A 19007-nucleotide genomic window follows, 5' to 3' on the forward strand; every position below is an offset into this window, starting at 1 on the left:
ATGACGGTGTCTGCCTGCGCCGCCTCCTGCTGCTGCTCTCAGCCGGAGTTTGGCTCCAGAGTCGTGAATCTTCTTAATGTAAGCATATAATTAGTCTCACCGGCACCACGTTACACACTCTCATAAAAAGCGTTCTGGCAACTTGAAGATTTTCCAGGATAGCTTAGGTAATCGTTTACATGACTCTGACAAACTGTCTCCGGCTTCCTTGTCTTCATTTGCACGCTGGGAGGAACATGGAAACTCACCAGGAGGCAGTTGGCTTGGCAGGGAGTTTTGATAATTAATGTATCCGATAATCCACAAAGCATTTGACCACTTAGGAAAATTATTATGATGCCTGTCTTTAACATACCCAATTAGATTTTCAACTAAATTTACTGGCACATAACTTCTTTAACAGTCAAAAAGTGATTGGTATTGCCAATGTACGTTTTCCTGTAAACTCAGTGGAGGCAGATTGAAGTAAAATACTTCATGAAATAATTAACTTAACACCCATCTTCCCAGTAGCCCAATCACAGCCATACCAGGTGAACCGGGAGCAACTGATGCTGTATCATTACCTACCAGCTGTACAGCAATTGAGTTAAATACTAAATTGACTGCAAGTTGTAAAGTTACAAAGGTGGAGTCAATTCACCAATTTAGTCAGTAAGCCACATTCAACCAATGTATGTTTTGCTGGCTGCTTGTTATTTTGGCAAGAGCCTAACAGGGAAAAAAAATGAGGTTAATTTTTTTTTTTAAGTTTCCTATCCAGAAACAAATAGGATTAGTAAACTATTTCATATTCTTTTATCCAACTGAATTTACCTTGTATGTTTTTGTTGTTATGAATATGGATCAGGAAGGAAAATAACAAAGCTAGAATAGCATAGACAATAGATATTACTGGTATTTACATGATCAAGGGCTCCAAGTGAACCTATACTGATGAATGTACCTCCAAATGATAGGGAACTGTTTACATGTTTTCATACATCTAAACTGTATTAAACAAGTTTTTACCTATGACAAAATATTAGATACAGCCATAGTGAATGGGTGAGATAGTGGTTCTCACTGGGGGGCAACATTTTCTTTCAGTATAGTCGGAATTGCATCCTAAGGTTTCCACAGAGAATAAGTTATTCAGTAGCTATTTTAAGCCCTTATGCTGTGAAGTCAGGCCAGTTTAAGAAAACACACAATAATATTAGAACCATGTTGAACAAAGCACATTACCTTTTCAGTAAAGACTTCTAAAGATTTTAAGTTGCTTTACAGCATTACAAAGTCATTCACAAAGTACAGGGACTACGTAGTACAACCCTTTTAAGATTTAGAACCCGACAAGAAGCTTGCAAAATTTAGCTGTAAGCAACTTTAATAAAGGCAGATAACTGAACCGAAATACAGACCTTGGGAAACTGTTTCTTCTGCATTCCTGTTCATTTAAAAGAAGTTGATAAGTGACTGAATTACTGAAGCTACAATGTGACCTTGTGCTGAAATTCTCCACTGTTACTGCTTAGCAAAAAAAAAAAAAAAGTCTGTGATTTGGTGAAGTCTAATATACAGAGAAGGATTTTAGCGTTCTTTATTTGAGAAGTGATGCAACAAAGCCAGTTGGAATATTTCTGACTCTGAAATTCATTAACAATTTCAAGTACAGTGGAGGGGATTTGCATGACCTCAGAACAGCCACAAGAGCTGAGGTAAGGACTTTATATAGTTTAAGAAATAGCAGTGGTATTCCCATAACATTGATATGTTAAATGAAAAACACACAGGCAGTGTTTTTAAAAGGAAGAGACTGTTTTGATTTTGTACCTTATGATCCTACTCATATTTTGTTAACACCAACTGTGTACTGATAGGTTTTTGTGTGTGTGTTTTGTTGGTTTTTTTGTTTTTGTTTTTGTTTTTTAATGTATGAATACAGAAAGGGGTCGATCCAGTGATCCCAGACAGCCTTTAAGTTCTCTGGGTAACATATTTAAATTAATGAAAAAATATATATATTTTGTGGCAGGTCGGTGCATGGGGGAAATGGCTCTTCTGAAGCAGAAAATGACAAATCTACAACTCCACTCCAAGTCCTGTACTACTCCAGGTCTGTAAGTATTTCATTGCCACTAGGTCAAAGATCAAAATAAACTAGAAGTAAGTATTTTTAGTTTCCTGCATGCGGACAGGAGTTTGTAATTATTCACATGCGGTTCATTCACCTAAACACCAGCAGTCAGCTTCTTGAACTTCATCCAGCTGCAATCACCAGTCCTTTTGCACCCAGCAACAATCGAGAGGTCCCTAACGCTGCTCCTGGGTCATCCTGCTGCTGGAGAGGCTCTCGGTCCCCTCACACCACAGAATGACCTCCTCATCATTTCCTTGGGCCTCCAGGTGGCACAGGCCTGATTTTCTGGGAGGCAAAGTGGGAGTCAGTACTGCACAACTGGTGGAAACGGGAGTACAGGAAGAGTAGGGTGGGGGTGGAAACGGAGTTCCAGAAGAAAGGAGAGCAGAAAGCAATAGGAGATAGGGCAGGGAAAGAAAGGAAGGAATACCAAAATAGGAGAAAGATGAGATAAGGGATGGAGACTGACAGCAAGCATGGAGGCAGATGTATCATTTGGTCCTCTACTTAGTGCACAAGACTTCAGGACAGCACAGGTGCTTCTCCATCATTTGGGAACCTTCCATTGCCACTGTTGTTGGTACACATTGGAGAACTGGGCAGCAGTGCACCCCCACCCTGGTCAGGCCCTCAGGGCCCTATCAGAGACTGGGGCTCACCAGGAGTGAGCCTGGATCAGATCTTCCAGAGGAGGGGTTGTAGTAAATAATAGGTGGATTTGCATTAAAAACCAAGAATTTAACATGCCAACACAGACACTTCTTTTAATACTCTTTAAATATAGTTTTTATAAAGGAAAGTATTACACTTCTAAAGAACTTGCTCTCCCACTGGTGAATGGGGTCACTTGCATGCCTAAACAAGAATCAGTGGGACTTATACTGGAGTGCACGCAGCTATAATCAAATCAGGGAAAAGGGAAAGATTCAGACAGCTGTGCACCTATAACCATGCCAGGTATATCCAGAAGTGTGCACTGAGTGGTTATCTGAGAAAATGGGGGTGGGAAGATCACTGTTCCTGTATCAATAATCCCACACCTACACACGTAGGTAAGACTCCGATTGTAAAGAAGCAATAGACTAGCAGAATCCCCATTCCTTATTGCTTAATGTAATTACTGTGCTTTATGTCTGCAAGGATTTGACAGTAAAGGTTTTAGAATCTTAGAATATTATGGGATGCTCTCAGATCATAGGGCCTTTTAGCTTCCTAACAATTGTGTCAAACATTTTGGCTTGTGACTGATTAGTTAAAAAGTCATAACCATAAGTTCATTTTTCCTTTGATTTCCTTTCTAACGCATAAGGAAAGCAGAAACTTGTGAAACCAAAGTGCAATGACTCATGAAAATAACATTCTTGAGAAACAGGAGGAAAAAGTTTTAGTGTAGCCAATAGACCTGAGGTGCACATTAACGTGTTTTGCTTCACAGATGCAAGGCAGCCACTAGAGGTCAGTTGTTTGGAATAAAGTTAGCACACGAAAGAACAATTCCATTGCACTTCAGCTGAGCGAATCAGTCAGGTAAAATTTCCAGCCATTCTGGAAGAGAACTTACCTCCATCCTAAAGCAGAAAACTAGTTTAAAATTACAAAACAAACAGTGCTAGGTATATAATACTCACTCTGTTGAAGTAGCTACTCTTATCTGAATAGTTATATGCAGACATGCATAGGAACACAAGACAGGAGAAAGCTTCCAGTATCATCAGCCCTAGTCTCCTGTTACTGCACGTCATACAATCTTGCATGAACAAATCAAACACCAGCTTAAAAGCAAAATGGCTCTTTTGCCCCCCAAAAAATTTTAAGAAAAAAATTGGTTTAAGGAATATGAAGACAGCTTGTCTAACGCTTTTGAATGTCCAAAGACATTAGAACTCCTACACAGAGCAAGTATCTTTACAGAAATATTTCCCTTACAAAGGTGTAATGTTCTGCAAAGAGAAGACTGGCAGAGGCTATTTTTAATCAAACAGCAAAGTGCATGAACATATTTAAATGAGAAACAAAGATAAAAATACTACATGTTTTATTTATTAAGTTACTTATCTGCTGCTGTAAGTATACATACACAACATCAATCTGCAGCACATAAACATCGGGGCAGAGGTAAGCAAGCTGTTTGGCTGCAAAGAGCGATGGTAAAAAATGAAAGAATTAGAAGTGTGAGTAGAACCACCAGACACTTCAGAAATGCATGCTAAACTGATGCTTGAAGCTATAACTATACTATCTAAGCTTTCAAATTTTCTCTGTATTATACACTTCCAGCAGTGTTATAATGCCCATGGACACACTAGAATTCAGAAGTGTGTTTTAAGTCAACTTCAGATTCCCACGTGCTATTACAAAAAACTGCTATGCCCTAGCTAATGACAGCTTTGGTCAGAACCTAGCTTAAGCTGCTATAGTGGAAAGAAATTATGTTGAAAATGACTGCGACAGGCAAACATTTCAAAACACAGTTTGGTCAGATTTTCTAGACAAAATATGTGAATCTAAATAATGCAAATTCAGAAATGTTAAAGTGTATCTGTTCTGTACCTGTCTTTGCACACTGAAGCAAACATATACCAGGACAAAAACCCTTGGATGTGCACATATCTCATCTTCGTCTACATCACCAATATAAAAAGGTAACAAAGCAACAAGAAAATAGAAAAGCTTAAAAAAGCAAAGAAGCCCAGCAGTAATATAGGCCACAGTAAAACTTTATTTCTCTGCTTTTCCACTACAGGAGCCTCAAACACAATGGACAGGAACACAACCCCACAGCAGCTTTTTTTTAAGTAGACCAAGATCGGCCTGCCTGCTCTCGTACAACATGGCAATCTGAAGATGCTATTCCAATGGTATTTCAATACAGAATTAGCCCATCTACAGCTAGAAAACTTAAGTACTGTCCGGAGGATACCAATGTCATAAAACCATGAATGGTAATTTAGGGTTTGTGAGAGCTAGAGCACTCCACAGGACTTCCATACCTCTATTATACAGAACTGAGTTCTTCCCTGTTTTCATTTTTCTCCCCATTCTTTTCTCTTCTCCTCCTAGCTTCATGAAAACTAGAGTTGACATTGCTTTAACCCTTATTGGTAACTTAGCCTACACCATCATCATCTCTCATTTTCAGCTTGATTTTCCTACGAAATATCTTGACCAACTGATGCACCATCTTCATCCAACAAGCTCTTGATGTTCACTTCTGCACCAATGTGCAGATTCATAGAAACACACATCACAAATTAAAAATACCACGATCCTCACTTATTCTCAGGGAAACCAGTTTCCTCTTCCCAGGTAGGAATCTGGACTGCTCTAACACTTGCCTCACAAGCAAGGTATCAGGGTCAAGCACAGGGAACTCTGGATAAAGGGTGATGCACTCCCATTAACCATTGTTCTCTTTTAAAAGCAAGGTCTTTTGTGACTCCTTAGAATATAACCTACACTGGTGTTTCTCCAGAACTAGCCTAGATAAAATAAAACCCATATGATCTGAGCTGGGGTTGAACAGAAGTCAGCTGTTTAACATGCCATCACAAATGAGCTAAGTCTAACCCACAAGAGGGTAACAGTCACATTTTTAACTATATTGGCTCATGATTTTGCTTACTTTTTACAGAAGATATTATTCAACAGATAAAAATTCCAAGTAATCAAGTGTTAGCTGAGACCGGATTTCAGATCAGCAGTTGCTCTTATTTAGCTATGTGTCTATGATTATATCACACAAGTAATCTATCTGAAGATTCACAGAACAAGACAGGACTCCTGCCAAAACACAAACATACAGTTAAGTTGCTCTAACACCTGCACTGAAATATAGCAGTAAACTGAGCACACAGGTAAGTTTTCACAGAAGTTGGTGTTACATATAACAAGTGTAAAGCAGAATGGTTCTAGTGACTGAAAAAACAGGGATCAGCTTTTCATTTTGATACGCAGCTTGACATTTTTCTCCAGAAAATTAAATAAACTGCAGAAACTCACTACATCCTGCTCTGTTCTAAACAAAACAAAACACCCAACACACCTAAAACATTTGGCATGTAAAGCTTTTGGTCAGGATCTCAAACACAGAAATCTAAACTAAAACTACAAATGCAGTTTTGCAATGTAACATTGGTAGTATTTTAAATCCAGAAAAAAACTATACAATTTGATTTCAACAACATCAACAAAACCATAGCTGTATCAATACAGAAAACAATTTAATTTGTTTTGAAATAAATATTTGACATACAAAGCATATACAGTGAAAAAGGGTCACAATAAATTATAAATGGAGTTACTTGCTCATTCGCTGAGGAAAAGCCCTTGGTATTTCCAATTTCATACCATCAAATCCATCATTCTTGCTGATTTAAGCACAGCACTAAACAAATATGGATCCCAGTGCTTTCTTTCACAGGTACTGGCATGGATAATTTACTGCAGTGATCCAATTTGAAAATCAGTAGGGACCAGTAAATCGCTGCATAAAAGAAAGAGCGAATGAGGTGCTTTTTCCTTAGTGTCAGCAGCCTGCTATTATTATGTTTATTAGATTTTCTTGAAAGGGCTTCACATTTTCTCAAATATGCAGGAGAACTATATTTCCCCTCTGAGCCTTACATTAGCATTTTGTGCCTCAGTCCTTGAATACAAGTAAAAGATGATTTTTTCAATTCATTTTAAAAGTTTGTGCCATCTGGATGGCACCAAACTAAGCAATGAAACTCCCTTACCTGTACAATATCTGCTATTATCACAGACATAGCTTTTGCAGAAAAGTTAATAAGTAATGCTGACAGTTTATAAAAAGGTTATTTTTGAATCCACGTTTAAGATTAAATTCAATTACATTATCCATACTGATAATGCATCTTTGCAATAAAGGATTGCTTAAGGATCTATCCTTAAAAGATGATTTAAAACTCAAGGCCTGATTTTTCCTGTGATTTTTTTTTAAAGAAACTTACACCCTGTTAAAAGTTACATTACAAAGATACCGATCTATTTTTATATAAATAATTGTAGCCACAAATACATACACTGCAGCAATTAAAAGTTATAGACAACTGCAACAGATCAGCATACCCCATTAATATCTGGCACAGAAAAGTACTCGTGATCTCATTCTGTCACATATTTCTTCCCTCAGCAGAAGAAGGAAGACACCAGGGCCAAACCTAGCTCTTGCACATAGGAAGCAATTTTTGACAATAGAAGCTGTTCTAGTTCAATCGTCTTCACCACCCTTAATCCGAGCCCTGCAAGGTATGGTACCTTTTGGAAACAGGACCAAGTCATACATGATACAGAAACAAATCAGTCTCCCCAGTGCTTATCCAACTTTTTTTTTTCCCCCTGCTCTGCCAGAGCTCTTGTATTGCCTCAGGCAAGCGAACTTTCCTCCCACATCTCAGTTCCTGTCTGTAAAATGGGCAACACTACTTACTTATTAACAAGGGATCTGTACAGCAAATGTTGCAAGGTGCCTAACGATAAAAAGGTCCAACACAGCAGCTCAAAAAACGTCAGAACAAATACTGGTTCATGACTATAATAAAGTTCATTAACATGGAACTTAAAATATTGACAAATATTGCTCCCTTTGAACATCCATCATGGAACAGTTAGCATTTCTATTATGAATGGAACAAAACATAAGACTGACAGCACAAAGATGATGATGAAAGATTAAAATTCAAAGAAAATAAAGGAAAGGATGGATGCACTAGGGGATTACTTTGTAAGGAATTTCAACTGACAATAGCTGCTCCCAACAGCCCCAATTGGTCCTGATGCTTTATTTATCTACAGGTGAGAACAGACAAGCGTTATGCTGGAATATCACTTCTACAGCAGGCTTGTGTGCAGCAAAAGGTGGGTCTGCCCACAGACTTATCCGACTTATTGACTCATGAAATCTTAAGACGATAAAAACAATGACCGGTGTGATTTATACTAGTGGAAACAATTACTGTATCAGGTAGGCAACCTTTCACTAGGACAAAAATTCTTCTGCTTTGTATTTGGGGGACACAAACATTTTACAGTCAGTTGGAAAATTTCTGTGACTTCTGTTACAGCCTTCGCATTACAGCTAGCTGTTCACAGCAAAGCAACACAAAAAAAAATCTCAAGCTGCTCGAGCTTTCAGGACATAACCAGCATTTCATGTGCTAATTTAGTTGTTAGTACAGAAACAGTCACAGTTATAACGAAACAGGCACAAGGACAGCATGTTTTTGCTAGCATTGAATAAACTTGGTCTTATCACTTAGGCAGCATAAGGCTACAGTAAATAAAATCAAAGTTGATGCAGAGTGCAAGTCAGTCGCCCAATTTATTTTGCTTTTAAGTTCTTCTTATCCCATTGTTCCATATTTTTGTGGCACATCAGTCAGGTAAGTTTTAACAGGCCACAAGCAAAATCCAGGCCTCAATTTTGTCAAGCAGCTCTTGGCAAAGCCAAGAATATAATACCAGACAAATTAGCTTCCATTTATGAAAATATTCCTCCTCAATCCATTTTTAGTACCACTTAAAGAAAAACTGCACAAAAGATTCCATATCTACATTTAAACTCTTACTTCATGACACTGTCTTCCAACTCTCTACTTACTGCAATCTCATTCACTTATTCCTTTTAAACATCCTTGCCTATTCAGAGTTGGATCTGACTTAACATCCTTCAGTTACAGTTGCAATACATCATATCCAATTTACACTAATTTAATAATAATTGCATAGAGTTAAAGGAACAGTAGACCACACTTGTAACAGCAGTCTTAGACCACAAGAACTGGCTCAGATGAAACATGTCACTCTCCTTAGAGAAATTAACAAAGCATTTATTTGCCTTCCATCCCCAGTATGGGGGACCATCTTAGACAACCAATTTAGAAATCAGCAGAGGGCTGAACGGAACCTGATGTCACCACCCAAACATATTATGTAACATGAAAGAGGCTCTAGAACAGTGCTGAAGACTTGAAATGGTCAGAAATAGGTTTAGATTTCTGCTCTGATACCATTACTACAGTGCTTATTCATAGGTTAAGTTTTGAAATAAAGTGTCAAAGTTTTGCATTTTAGAAGTCAAAAATTTCCGATAAAATGATTTAGAGGTGCACAAGATGCTGACTATGTCTCATGTCAGGAGCCCAGGCGGGAATAAGAACATGCCCACATACGCACGGGACTGCATTCTGCTCAACTTCCAGGTTCAAGTATCAACATGTTCTGTTAAACAGAAAATAAGCTTGAAGAGCATAGCAAATTACATTTAACACTCCTTTATTTGTAGTAGAAATTTTAGCTTTTATAAAATCCTCAAGTTACAGGATATACATATAGTGAAACTTGTTGCAAGTCTTAGCAGCTGTAGAGCAGTACTGCATGCAATTGCTTCTGCAGTATGCAAGTGTTCTATAAATAGCTAATCATGTTCAGAGAGCAAGATGAAAATTCAAAGAGTATCATATTCAATTACCAAAAAACAGGTCTTTATCAGTACCAAGAGGTTGAGCAAAAAATGATATAAGGGCATAAATACACGTCTCTGAACTAGCACAGTAATACAACTGAAAAGGCTGAACGATATCCACATCACAAAAGATAACTCAATAGTTACAGAAAAATACCTTGCATCAAGACTGTTTGCAGAAGTGTTTCATGTAAGACTCCTCCGACCAAGGGAGAATAGTGAAGCACAGTACTTTACTATTTTTACAAAAGGCCAATGAATCCCATTTAATTGTATGTAATTAGAATATTAACATAAGCTACAGAAGATTAGGCAAATACTTTGCCTTGGATTTATGGAAGGGCATTGTATTTGGACAGATAATATTCTTTTTCCATGACCTACCTTCCAGCTGTTGGGTGAATGCATAATCAGCACTCAATTTAATATTCACTTCTGTACTTATGACTGATCTGAAGGCAGCATCATAAAATGGATTTAGGCCAAAAAAATCCCACAGCCATTTGTTTCAATAGCTGCCTGAATAGGTGCAATCCTTTATGCAAATTTCCCATCATGATGAGTCTCAGAAACTGGAAGAACAATTTATATAAAGCTAGCTACAGATTAATTTTCTAAAGAGTAGACATGCTTGAATTACCACAGTCTCACATTTGTGTAGACACAAGAACACATCCGCAATGATTCTCCAAAAGTTACTACATTTACATTGATTAGTTCACTTAAGAGATGGTTAAAAGTTTAAGCATTACATCTTTGTCTGAAAAGCCTCCAGGTCAGCAATTTGGCTTGGTAAAACATCTTGTTATGACAAGATAGCTGAGTTTTCCATGGTCAGAGTCTTGAGATTTCTCCCAACAACCTAATGCAAAAGTACCACAAGGTAAAAGCTTGGAAGGATTATCTTTAAGTAACATTAACAGAAATAGGCTCTCCTTCAGAAAGAGTGTTAACTATGCCAGCATGATGGTCTTTAATTCGTTTCGTTAAATTCAAAGTGGGCCATATTTTTACACCAAATATAGTAATTTAGACAAAGTAATTCTACAGATACATTTAGTAAGCAGAAGAATACTGTCCAAAGTGTACTGCATAGGTATGTGCACCAGTGCTACCTACTGGAGACGTCCTACTGTATGTAGCGATGCTTCCAGTCAACATAAAACTACGAAACACAGACTTAAAAATTTTTAATCAATGTCCAACAACTCATGACTTCTAGAAAACAACTCTGTAAGACTGGGCATGTTTTAGATATAATGCAGCTACTTCCCCCCCACACACACCAATTAGCAATATAGCACAGTAATTTTAAGTTTCCATGACTTGCTTTTGATATGCTAAATTTTATATTATCTCCAAGAAAAGCATATACACATTTTTATACAGCCTGGAGTAAGATCAGTGTAAAACCAGGAATTTATAATCATCAGCAGAAGTGCCAGCTGCTCATAATGTTCACAATAGATGAGTGTCTGAAATTCGGCTATGCAGCAGTTGGTGCCAATCTGCTTATAAAGGAAATGCTGCTGAGACATAGTCTTCTTACAAAAACGGGGCATGAGGGCTTCATTATTAGGTGTTCAACAACAATTCTCAGCTCGGTGAACAGAGTCCTGAAACAAAGAGATTTAATCATACTTAAACATAGTATTAAAATGCTATAGCATTCACCAGAACTAACATCTAAATGACTAAATCTAATCTAAACCTTAAATCTAACTCTAATTTATCTAAATAAGTGACTACGGTCACTTATTTTCTAAATAAATTTAAAAAAAACACATCACTGCTAGTTAGCGAGTTCTAAACATCAACTCAGTGTTGCAGCATCTTGCAAGAGCTTCAGAATTCTTGTCCTTTAAACATTAAGATTTTAAATCAACTTTAACTCAGCCACTTCCATTGGAGGACATGGAAACAGCAGAAAAATAAAATCCCACATTCAAGGAAAAAAAAAAAAAACAGCCACACTGGGGGAAGGCAGGAGAGAAGAGTGGTGCTTTTTCAGAAGTACCGTAAGAATTTGGGAGGCAATGGAAGTGGTGTGTTAGTGCTGCTTCTCACGAGAATGCAAGAACACTGCACTCCAGAACCAACTCTTAAAGAGACGGACCTGAGAAATAAAACTTATAATACTATCCTCACTTAAAACTACAGACATACCATCAAAACAACTGGGAGAACAGTTTCTTTGGGCAACCTAGTCTAGTGGGAGGTGTCCCTGCCTCAGCAGGGAGGTTGGAACAAGATGATCCTTAAAGGTCTCTTACAAGCCAAAACATTCTCTGATTCTATGAAGTTATTCTTAGTGCATAACTTACGTTCATAGACTTGTTAAAAAATACACATAAGAGTGAACAATTGATTTCTTACAAAATAGTAGGCAATAGGAGGCAATCAAGCTTATGATTCTCAGACCTGTCTTGGCATACCACAGCAGCCAAAGCTGCTTCCTTGGTACTTTATCAAGCCTTTTTCTAATCAGGCAGTGATCAGACTAGAAAAGTAAGTTCATGAAATCTTACATTATGCAAAGCTCGTCATGAGAAAAATCCCAAGAAAGCACTGACCTGAGCAAATCTTCACAGATATATTTAGAGTTTCAAAGTTTAAAGCAATAGAAGCTGGTCAAACCAATGCTAATCAATAAGGCTTTATTTCAATTATAATAAAGCTAATTTACAAATCTAAAGGAGGTAGTTAACATGTTTTAGATCATACATGTTTAAGATCTTTTATTCCTTCAGTTGATGTATATCAAAAAAGTTTGTAAGCGTCTGTTCTCACGTATGGTTAGTCCTAGATAGGCATGGAATCTAAAAATAAGGATGTCTTTCTGATAAGTGGTTGCAGAACAATGAAAAAGACTTTCTTCTTCCAAACTTTCTTCTCCCAAAGCACAGTTTTAATTATGCAAGCATGTTCTGAAAACTCCTATTCCACGATGGTACTACACTCCAGAAAAGTTCAGCTACATAAAATAAGCATGGCCTTGAATCAGGTGTGGTAGGGTTTTGGCATTATTATTTTTTTTTAAAGCTATCCAAGGTATATTCTATATTCTACAGTTACCATTTGCACATTTACTATTAAAGAGTTATGCATCCATTACAGAAAGAAAAACTTCTGAATGCCTGAACACTACCCCGTTAAATACTAACTTCCAAAATCAATTTAATGCTTACCGACAGTATGGATTTCGCCGAGACGAGTAGCGTAATGTTAGAAACCTATAGTAAATGAATGGCTGGAGCAGACTCCCCTGACCACTGAAAGAGAACAGAGAAGCAGAGCTTAATACCGGTTTTAAAAAGGTCAGGATTTCCCATAATAAAAGCAAGAAAACTATTTCAGCGCAAAAAAGCCAGGCTAGGGCCATATTTATTCAGACAATCTAGATCTGACAACAAAATACACACATAACCATGCCTTTACAAAGGCAAAAGACTTATAGAAAGGAAGTATTACAGTTTTCACATTTGTTTTATATTTAAATGTTCTATCCACCTCACTTCTGGTGACTAAGACTAACCAAAGTGACAGTGAGGCCAGTCTAGTATTAAGAAAACTCATGCTGGACAAGCATGGACATTGACTGACAGTAGTAGTCCTGTTACAGTGAGCTCTTCCAGCCCTAAGCATAGCACTTTTAGAGTCTGGACCACATTTATACTCTTTTTTTTTTTTTTTTTTAAGAATTCAGAAAACAATGGAAACTATGTTTTGAGATATAAAAGTTAAACATATCAAACTGTTTTAGTTACTCTGAAATGAGGTCTTTATACCTTACAAAGCTGCTGTTCCATGCATGTGACAGTACTACAAACCATTCACAAAATACAGAAATACCTTGAGTTTAATTGACTGAAGCTTCTTTATATAATGTAATATTAAAATTCTGCGTCAAATTGTACACTACATCACAGCACCAGTAGCTAGCTCCTTCAAATATGAACAGTATCTTTAGCCAGAATACAAAAAATAAAGTGAAAAGGGAAATTGGCTATGAGGGCAGGGGAGAAGTTTTTCATCTGTATAGTATTTACAAGCAATTTAATATGCTTAGCAGTTTGAAGAACAAACTTTCACTATAGTTGCATTTAACCTTTATACTATTTTAACATTTGGTATATGATCTCTTAAAAGCTTCAGTATCTACTACATAGCTTATCAAGTAGCTACACTTCACATGATAAATTCTCCATAGAGAAAAAAAAAAACAAACAGATCTCCCCAAAATTGTAAAGCACTCTCTGTATCCACTATCTAAACATTCAAGTATCTGTCAGTTGGTAAGTTGCCTTAAAGTGAAATAGAATCCATCAGGGCTGAAGCACTGAAGGGTTCAGCTGACATATCATAAGACACAGACAAATTATGTTTCTGTCAACTTCCAGGAAAATAAAGCCCCCCTTCTACTGCCTTTGAGACCACTCAGGACAAATGCTCTCACTGTGCTATGGCATGCATAGAACAAAGGGCATTAATCCCTCTCCAAATATTAAAAGGCAGTAACTCAAACTTCAGTGATTTTCAGGTCATTATATCTCTGTACACGTTGGAATCCTACTGAAGTTGCAATCTTAAGAGCCCTAAAATGAATTCAAAAGGCTGCACATAGACACAGTGGGCAAAAAATAATGAATTAGAAAGAGGCAAAGGTCTCTGGTGAGAAGTAACATGGGAGAAGACACAACCCACTACTGCTTGTATGCTTCTAGCACAATGAAATTCTACGCCACTTAAACTTCTGGGATCCAATAACCAAAAATAAGAGTAAACAGACACCTTCAGTGAGGCTAAAGATCAATATTCGATTACACTGACCAAAATTATACTTACTGAACTACATAGGTAAGCTTAAGTTATAGACGTGGAAAACCTGGGATTCAATCCAACAATGTCACTCATGCTATGAAATTTTTTTTTTCCATGCCCATCTATATCAGATGGAGTGCTGTTTGATTTCACAATGCATCAACTGCAACACCAAAGAATCAAATAAACTAAGTTCAAGCCTTGATCAGATATACCACAAACTGAGATCCTTGTAACCCACAGAGAATTCACTGCAAAATATACTCGTGTAGAAAGTTTTTAATTCTAAAAATATTTATGATGATTCTTACCTGAAGAGCATAAAAACTGTCGCTGGCATCAGAAAAATTTCATTGCAAGCAATGAATTTTAGAATATTCTGCTGATTAGCATTCAGTTTCTCTAAAAGATTTCTCAGAAAGGGCAGACTATTTGAACCTCGTGCCTTTAAAGAAGAAAAAAGTGCCAGAAAACATACAAGTTATACTGATCTTCTCTAGCAAAAGAAACCAAAATATTAACATTTACCATTTATGACTCATTTCAGCATTTTAAGCCTAGATCCTTTAAAGAGATTGAGATTAGTATTGCAAAGAAAACCACTGACAGCATAGAACCCCTATTAGGATAATCATTAACAATCTCAGCAATCGTAGCAGCATGAAGTTCAATTAAAAACATAAAGCATTGCAAATCCCTCATCCACCCGTTTTAGGTTCAACTACATAGAGCTAGCCACCAGCCTTGTTCTTATTCTGTCTGCTAGGATGAAGTGCCTACGGTAGCAATATGGCCTAGTTAGGAAAACTGGAGGTTGGAGTTATATAAAGCTGTTGAAGACTGAATACTGAGCAGTAGGTTCACCTGACAACTACTACTGAGCTTCCTAGCCTCACCCTGAAGTTTGGTATTTTACGACTGATACAGAACATTCAACTTCACAGCATATAGTTTACCCTGAAAAGACATTCAGAAGTTTAGACTCCACTGTTACACAGTAATTGCTTCCTTCAAAGAAAACCATTTGAAGAAAAATAATTAGCATCAACTCCAGTATATTATTATCAAGTCATAGCAGGAGAAAAACAAACCAGAAGACTTTTCAAATTCTGTGCTGAGATTCCATACTGCAATTTCACTAACTCCTCTAACATAGCTGAAGGAAACCATAACCACAACTCCCAAGCCTGCTTATAAGCCCCAAACACACCAACAGTATTAATTATATATCATATCATACTTACATCAAGAACCTTCTTTGTGTATGTGGCAGCATGAAGCAAAGAGAATAGCAGAACTGGGAAAATACTCACTGAAGCAAGCGATAAGGAAAATTAAAGGCTGCAGAAGTGCATAATTTCACCACGATATTATGCTAACACACAAGTGATGGCTCTTTGTAAGAGGTTGGTTGGAATGAGTAATACTTGATTAAGACATGTCTATGTCTAAGACTGTATTTATAGCTGTGCCTTTTTCTTCTTACATCTTTTCTTTGCTATGCATTTTTATCAGCTTTAAAATCACTGTGTACGCACATATGCGAAAGTACAACTTCCATTATTATACACCGTGCGTTTCCATTGAACTGTATTCTTTCTACATGAAAGACACGTAAGGCTACTACTTAAAATCTATCATATTATGTAATCACCACATTTTTATAAACAGAGGCTGTAAAATGCATTTCATCACTAAAGAACATGCAGCTGCCAGCAGTTCAGATCTTAGAGAGCAAGAACACAGACATTCCTCTGCCAGAGTAGGACATTAAGCGTACACATACAAAACGGCACAAAGAAGAGCTACTTCTTAAATGTCAGCTTTGAAGAGCCACAGGAGTAAGTCCTTTTTGCAGACTTCATCTGCCTAGTAATGTATCTGAAAGACCTATTATGGAAAAATTGCATCTTTACATGCCCTACTTGTAGTAAAGAGTTGTACATGAACCCTGTACTGGTAATAAACGAAAGCTATCAACTTCTCTTAAAGGATCACGTGAGACTAGTCATAAAATATACTGAACTTGTCTCAGGAAAAGAAAATACTAGAAGTCAAACTGCTGGCTCCTAGTGCACTAGTTACAGAGGTGATTAACCTGAATTTGGATCAATGACATAAGCCTCTCCTATTTTACATGGAGTATGTTCTATGAAAAGCAAACATTCTAGTTTAAATTAGTTTTCCCAAATCATAGAACAGGTGATGAAAAGAATCCAGTTTTTAAGATATTTAAAAACATTACCAGGATGACACAAGCAAAGGATACTTGTAACAGGGTAGGAATTCACAAAGATCAGAGAGTACAACAGGTAGTGGCAGCTGTCCTCCAGCAAAGCCTGGGCCAGAAATGCCCTGCTAAGCTGAAAGTGCGGGAGCCTTTGGTGTAGTCGGAGAGCACTAGTAAGAGCATTTGCCAGCAAGGCACGCTGATAAAAGCTTGCTGCTTCATGCAACCTGCAAATCATCAGAGGAGATGTTACCATAAGAACCAAGCCCCTGCTCAGAAGTCTTTCACCCTTGAGAATTGCATCACAATTGCACAATACCTGAAGTACTTCTATTATCGTACATAAGAACTAGTACAAAAATAAACTCAAAAATTGATAATACTGACTTCCTGACAATGCTAAAGCTAAAACAACTCAATTCTGTTAACTACACAAAAAAAAAAAACGTGGCCAATACTTTATAATTCAACACATTTTCTAAACACATCAACAAGTGTTTTAAGCCGATCTTTAACAAAAGCTGTACTTATAAACCAACCCAGTAAACTAAATATAAATTTATCCTTACATGAAAACCACTCTATGCAAATGGAGCACAGTTACTTCGTAAATTTTTAAATACTGTTTTTCAATATTAAAGTACATACCCTAGAAGAGGCAGGACAAATAAAGCAGAGCAGTAAACCGTGAACAAGCGGGAAATCCACATTGCTGTATCCAGCTTGTTAGCCATCAGAAATTGCTACATTAGAAGAAAACAAAATGATAAAGAAAACCAACTCCCACAGAAGATGGGATTTTAATATTTGCATATACTGAACGTTCTTCCTTCAGTGTTAAGCTGCAACTCTTTCAACAACCTTGAATCAAATTGTAGCTTGAAGCAAAGGGCTTATTTTCATCCTGTGTGACATTTGATTTATACGACTTTACTAACCAGATCAAAAATAATTAGGCCACCTCAGAATCAAAAGGCTCCTTTGCATTCTACAACAGAATACTGTGTTAAGATCTTCCATGGAGGTATGGCTTCTATACATACCAACCTCACTGAGCAGTCACCTTCAAAAACTTATCATGCAAGGTCTTTAAGCCTGACTGACTCCTGTATCTGTTGCTCCAAGGCTCGTTATAAATATGTACTTCATGCAACTGGGCCTAGAAACACCACCCTCCTTACAGAGAGGAAAAAGGATGGAGCGACTTAAAATTAGCATAACTACATCAGAAGCAATAGCAGCGTTTTAAGCTACATAATCCTGGCTTCAAAAAAAACAAGAGCTCTCAATAATGTAGAAGCTCTCTTGTTAAGCTCTTCTAACCACAGTCCTCTTCACGCCTTTAGACGGTCCCAGTACCAGAAGGGCCCTAATGAAAAATAGCATATTGAAGCAATTGCATGCCTAAGAAAAGTGTCAAGACATCGCCTTTTTTTTCCCCCACCTGTGTTCCTCCCAGCTCGCCTATCATTACTTCCACCTTTTACGTGCTTCATTTTGTGCCTGAGTTTGCCAGGAGCTCCCCATTCACACCAGGAAACCCCTCCCAAACGTGAGCCAGCTTTGGAAGCCAGCCCCTTTTAGACAGACGACCACAAATTAACCCCAGCTGCAGCTATCGCCCCGCACCGCCTCGCACACCAACCACGCAGCCACTTCCACACGAGACGAGCTTAAACCCGGCCGCCCCCGAGCAGCCGCACGCCACCAGCACGCTCCCACCGAGGCAGCCCACCGAGGGGGGCCGGGGCCGGGCCTGCCCCGCGGCCTGCTGTGCCCGGGCCGGGGGCTGCTGCTTACCACGGCCCCGCCGCCGGCTCCGCCTTGCATGGGCCCGTTCTGCGTGGAGTCCGCCATGGCCGCGCCTGCGGGGAGAGAAGCGCCTCAGACGCGGCCCTCAGGGCTCGGCCCCCCGCCCCGCCGCCGCCCGCCCGCCCGGGACCCACCGCGATGGCCACAGCCGAGCGCTCCCCGCACGCCGCCCGGCCCGTCCCGTCGCGGCCCTCCCCCGGATGCGGCCTGATGTCACTTCCAGGGGGCTGCCGGGGAATGTAGGCCCCGTGACGTCACGCTGCCCGCCTCGTGACGTCACAAGGCACTGCTATGAGGTGGGGGGTGCTGTGGCCGTCGCCATCTGTCCCCCCCCAACACGCCCCGCGCCTCCCTGTGGGGCTGGGTGGGGCGGGTGTCCCCACACGGACACAGGCAGTGCCCCAAGCACAACATGGCGAGATGTCACCACAGGCCTACGCTACGTGGTGGTGGTGGCGCACTGAGCTGCTAAGGCCCGCACAGTGACATCCCCACATCCGGTGACATCCCCACATCCGTGACACCAGCACAGCGTCAGG

The 19007-nt window shown here is 38.8% G+C and overlaps 1 protein-coding gene and 1 long non-coding RNA gene across 5 annotated transcripts; one reads left to right on the forward strand and one right to left on the reverse strand.

Moving 5' to 3' along the window:
* The first annotated feature begins 72 nt into the window (after positions 1-72).
* Positions 73-9991, forward strand: LOC308194802. 3 transcript variants are annotated; one of them, XR_013950877.1, is made up of 3 exons: positions 73-1700; positions 2018-2098; positions 4692-9991. It is a non-coding gene; the product is annotated as an uncharacterized lncRNA (long non-coding RNA). The 3 variants fall into 3 exon arrangements; XR_013950878.1 differs by having other exon boundaries at positions 73-674; XR_013950876.1 differs by having other exon boundaries at positions 73-2098.
* Positions 9399-18745, reverse strand: TMEM33 (transmembrane protein 33). 2 transcript variants are annotated; one of them, XM_080591171.1, is made up of 8 exons: positions 18603-18745; positions 18457-18521; positions 17305-17399; positions 16696-16883; positions 15671-15738; positions 14738-14871; positions 12794-12877; positions 9399-11221 (listed from the first exon to the last, which is right to left on the reverse strand). In XM_080591171.1, exons 2-8 carry the CDS (start codon positions 18511-18513, stop codon positions 11092-11094), a joined length of 756 nt encoding a protein of 251 aa, XP_080447297.1. In that variant the 5' UTR covers positions 18514-18521; positions 18603-18745; the 3' UTR covers positions 9399-11091. The 2 variants fall into 2 exon arrangements, with proteins under 2 accessions (XP_080447297.1, XP_080447298.1); XM_080591172.1 differs by lacking the exons at positions 18457-18521; positions 18603-18745 and adding an exon at positions 18101-18255.
* Between the last annotated feature and the right edge of the window lie 262 nt (positions 18746-19007).

This window comes from Anser brachyrhynchus, assembly GCF_964034855.1.
Source record: "Anser brachyrhynchus genome assembly, chromosome: 4".
NCBI lineage: Eukaryota > Metazoa > Chordata > Aves > Anseriformes > Anatidae > Anser > Anser brachyrhynchus.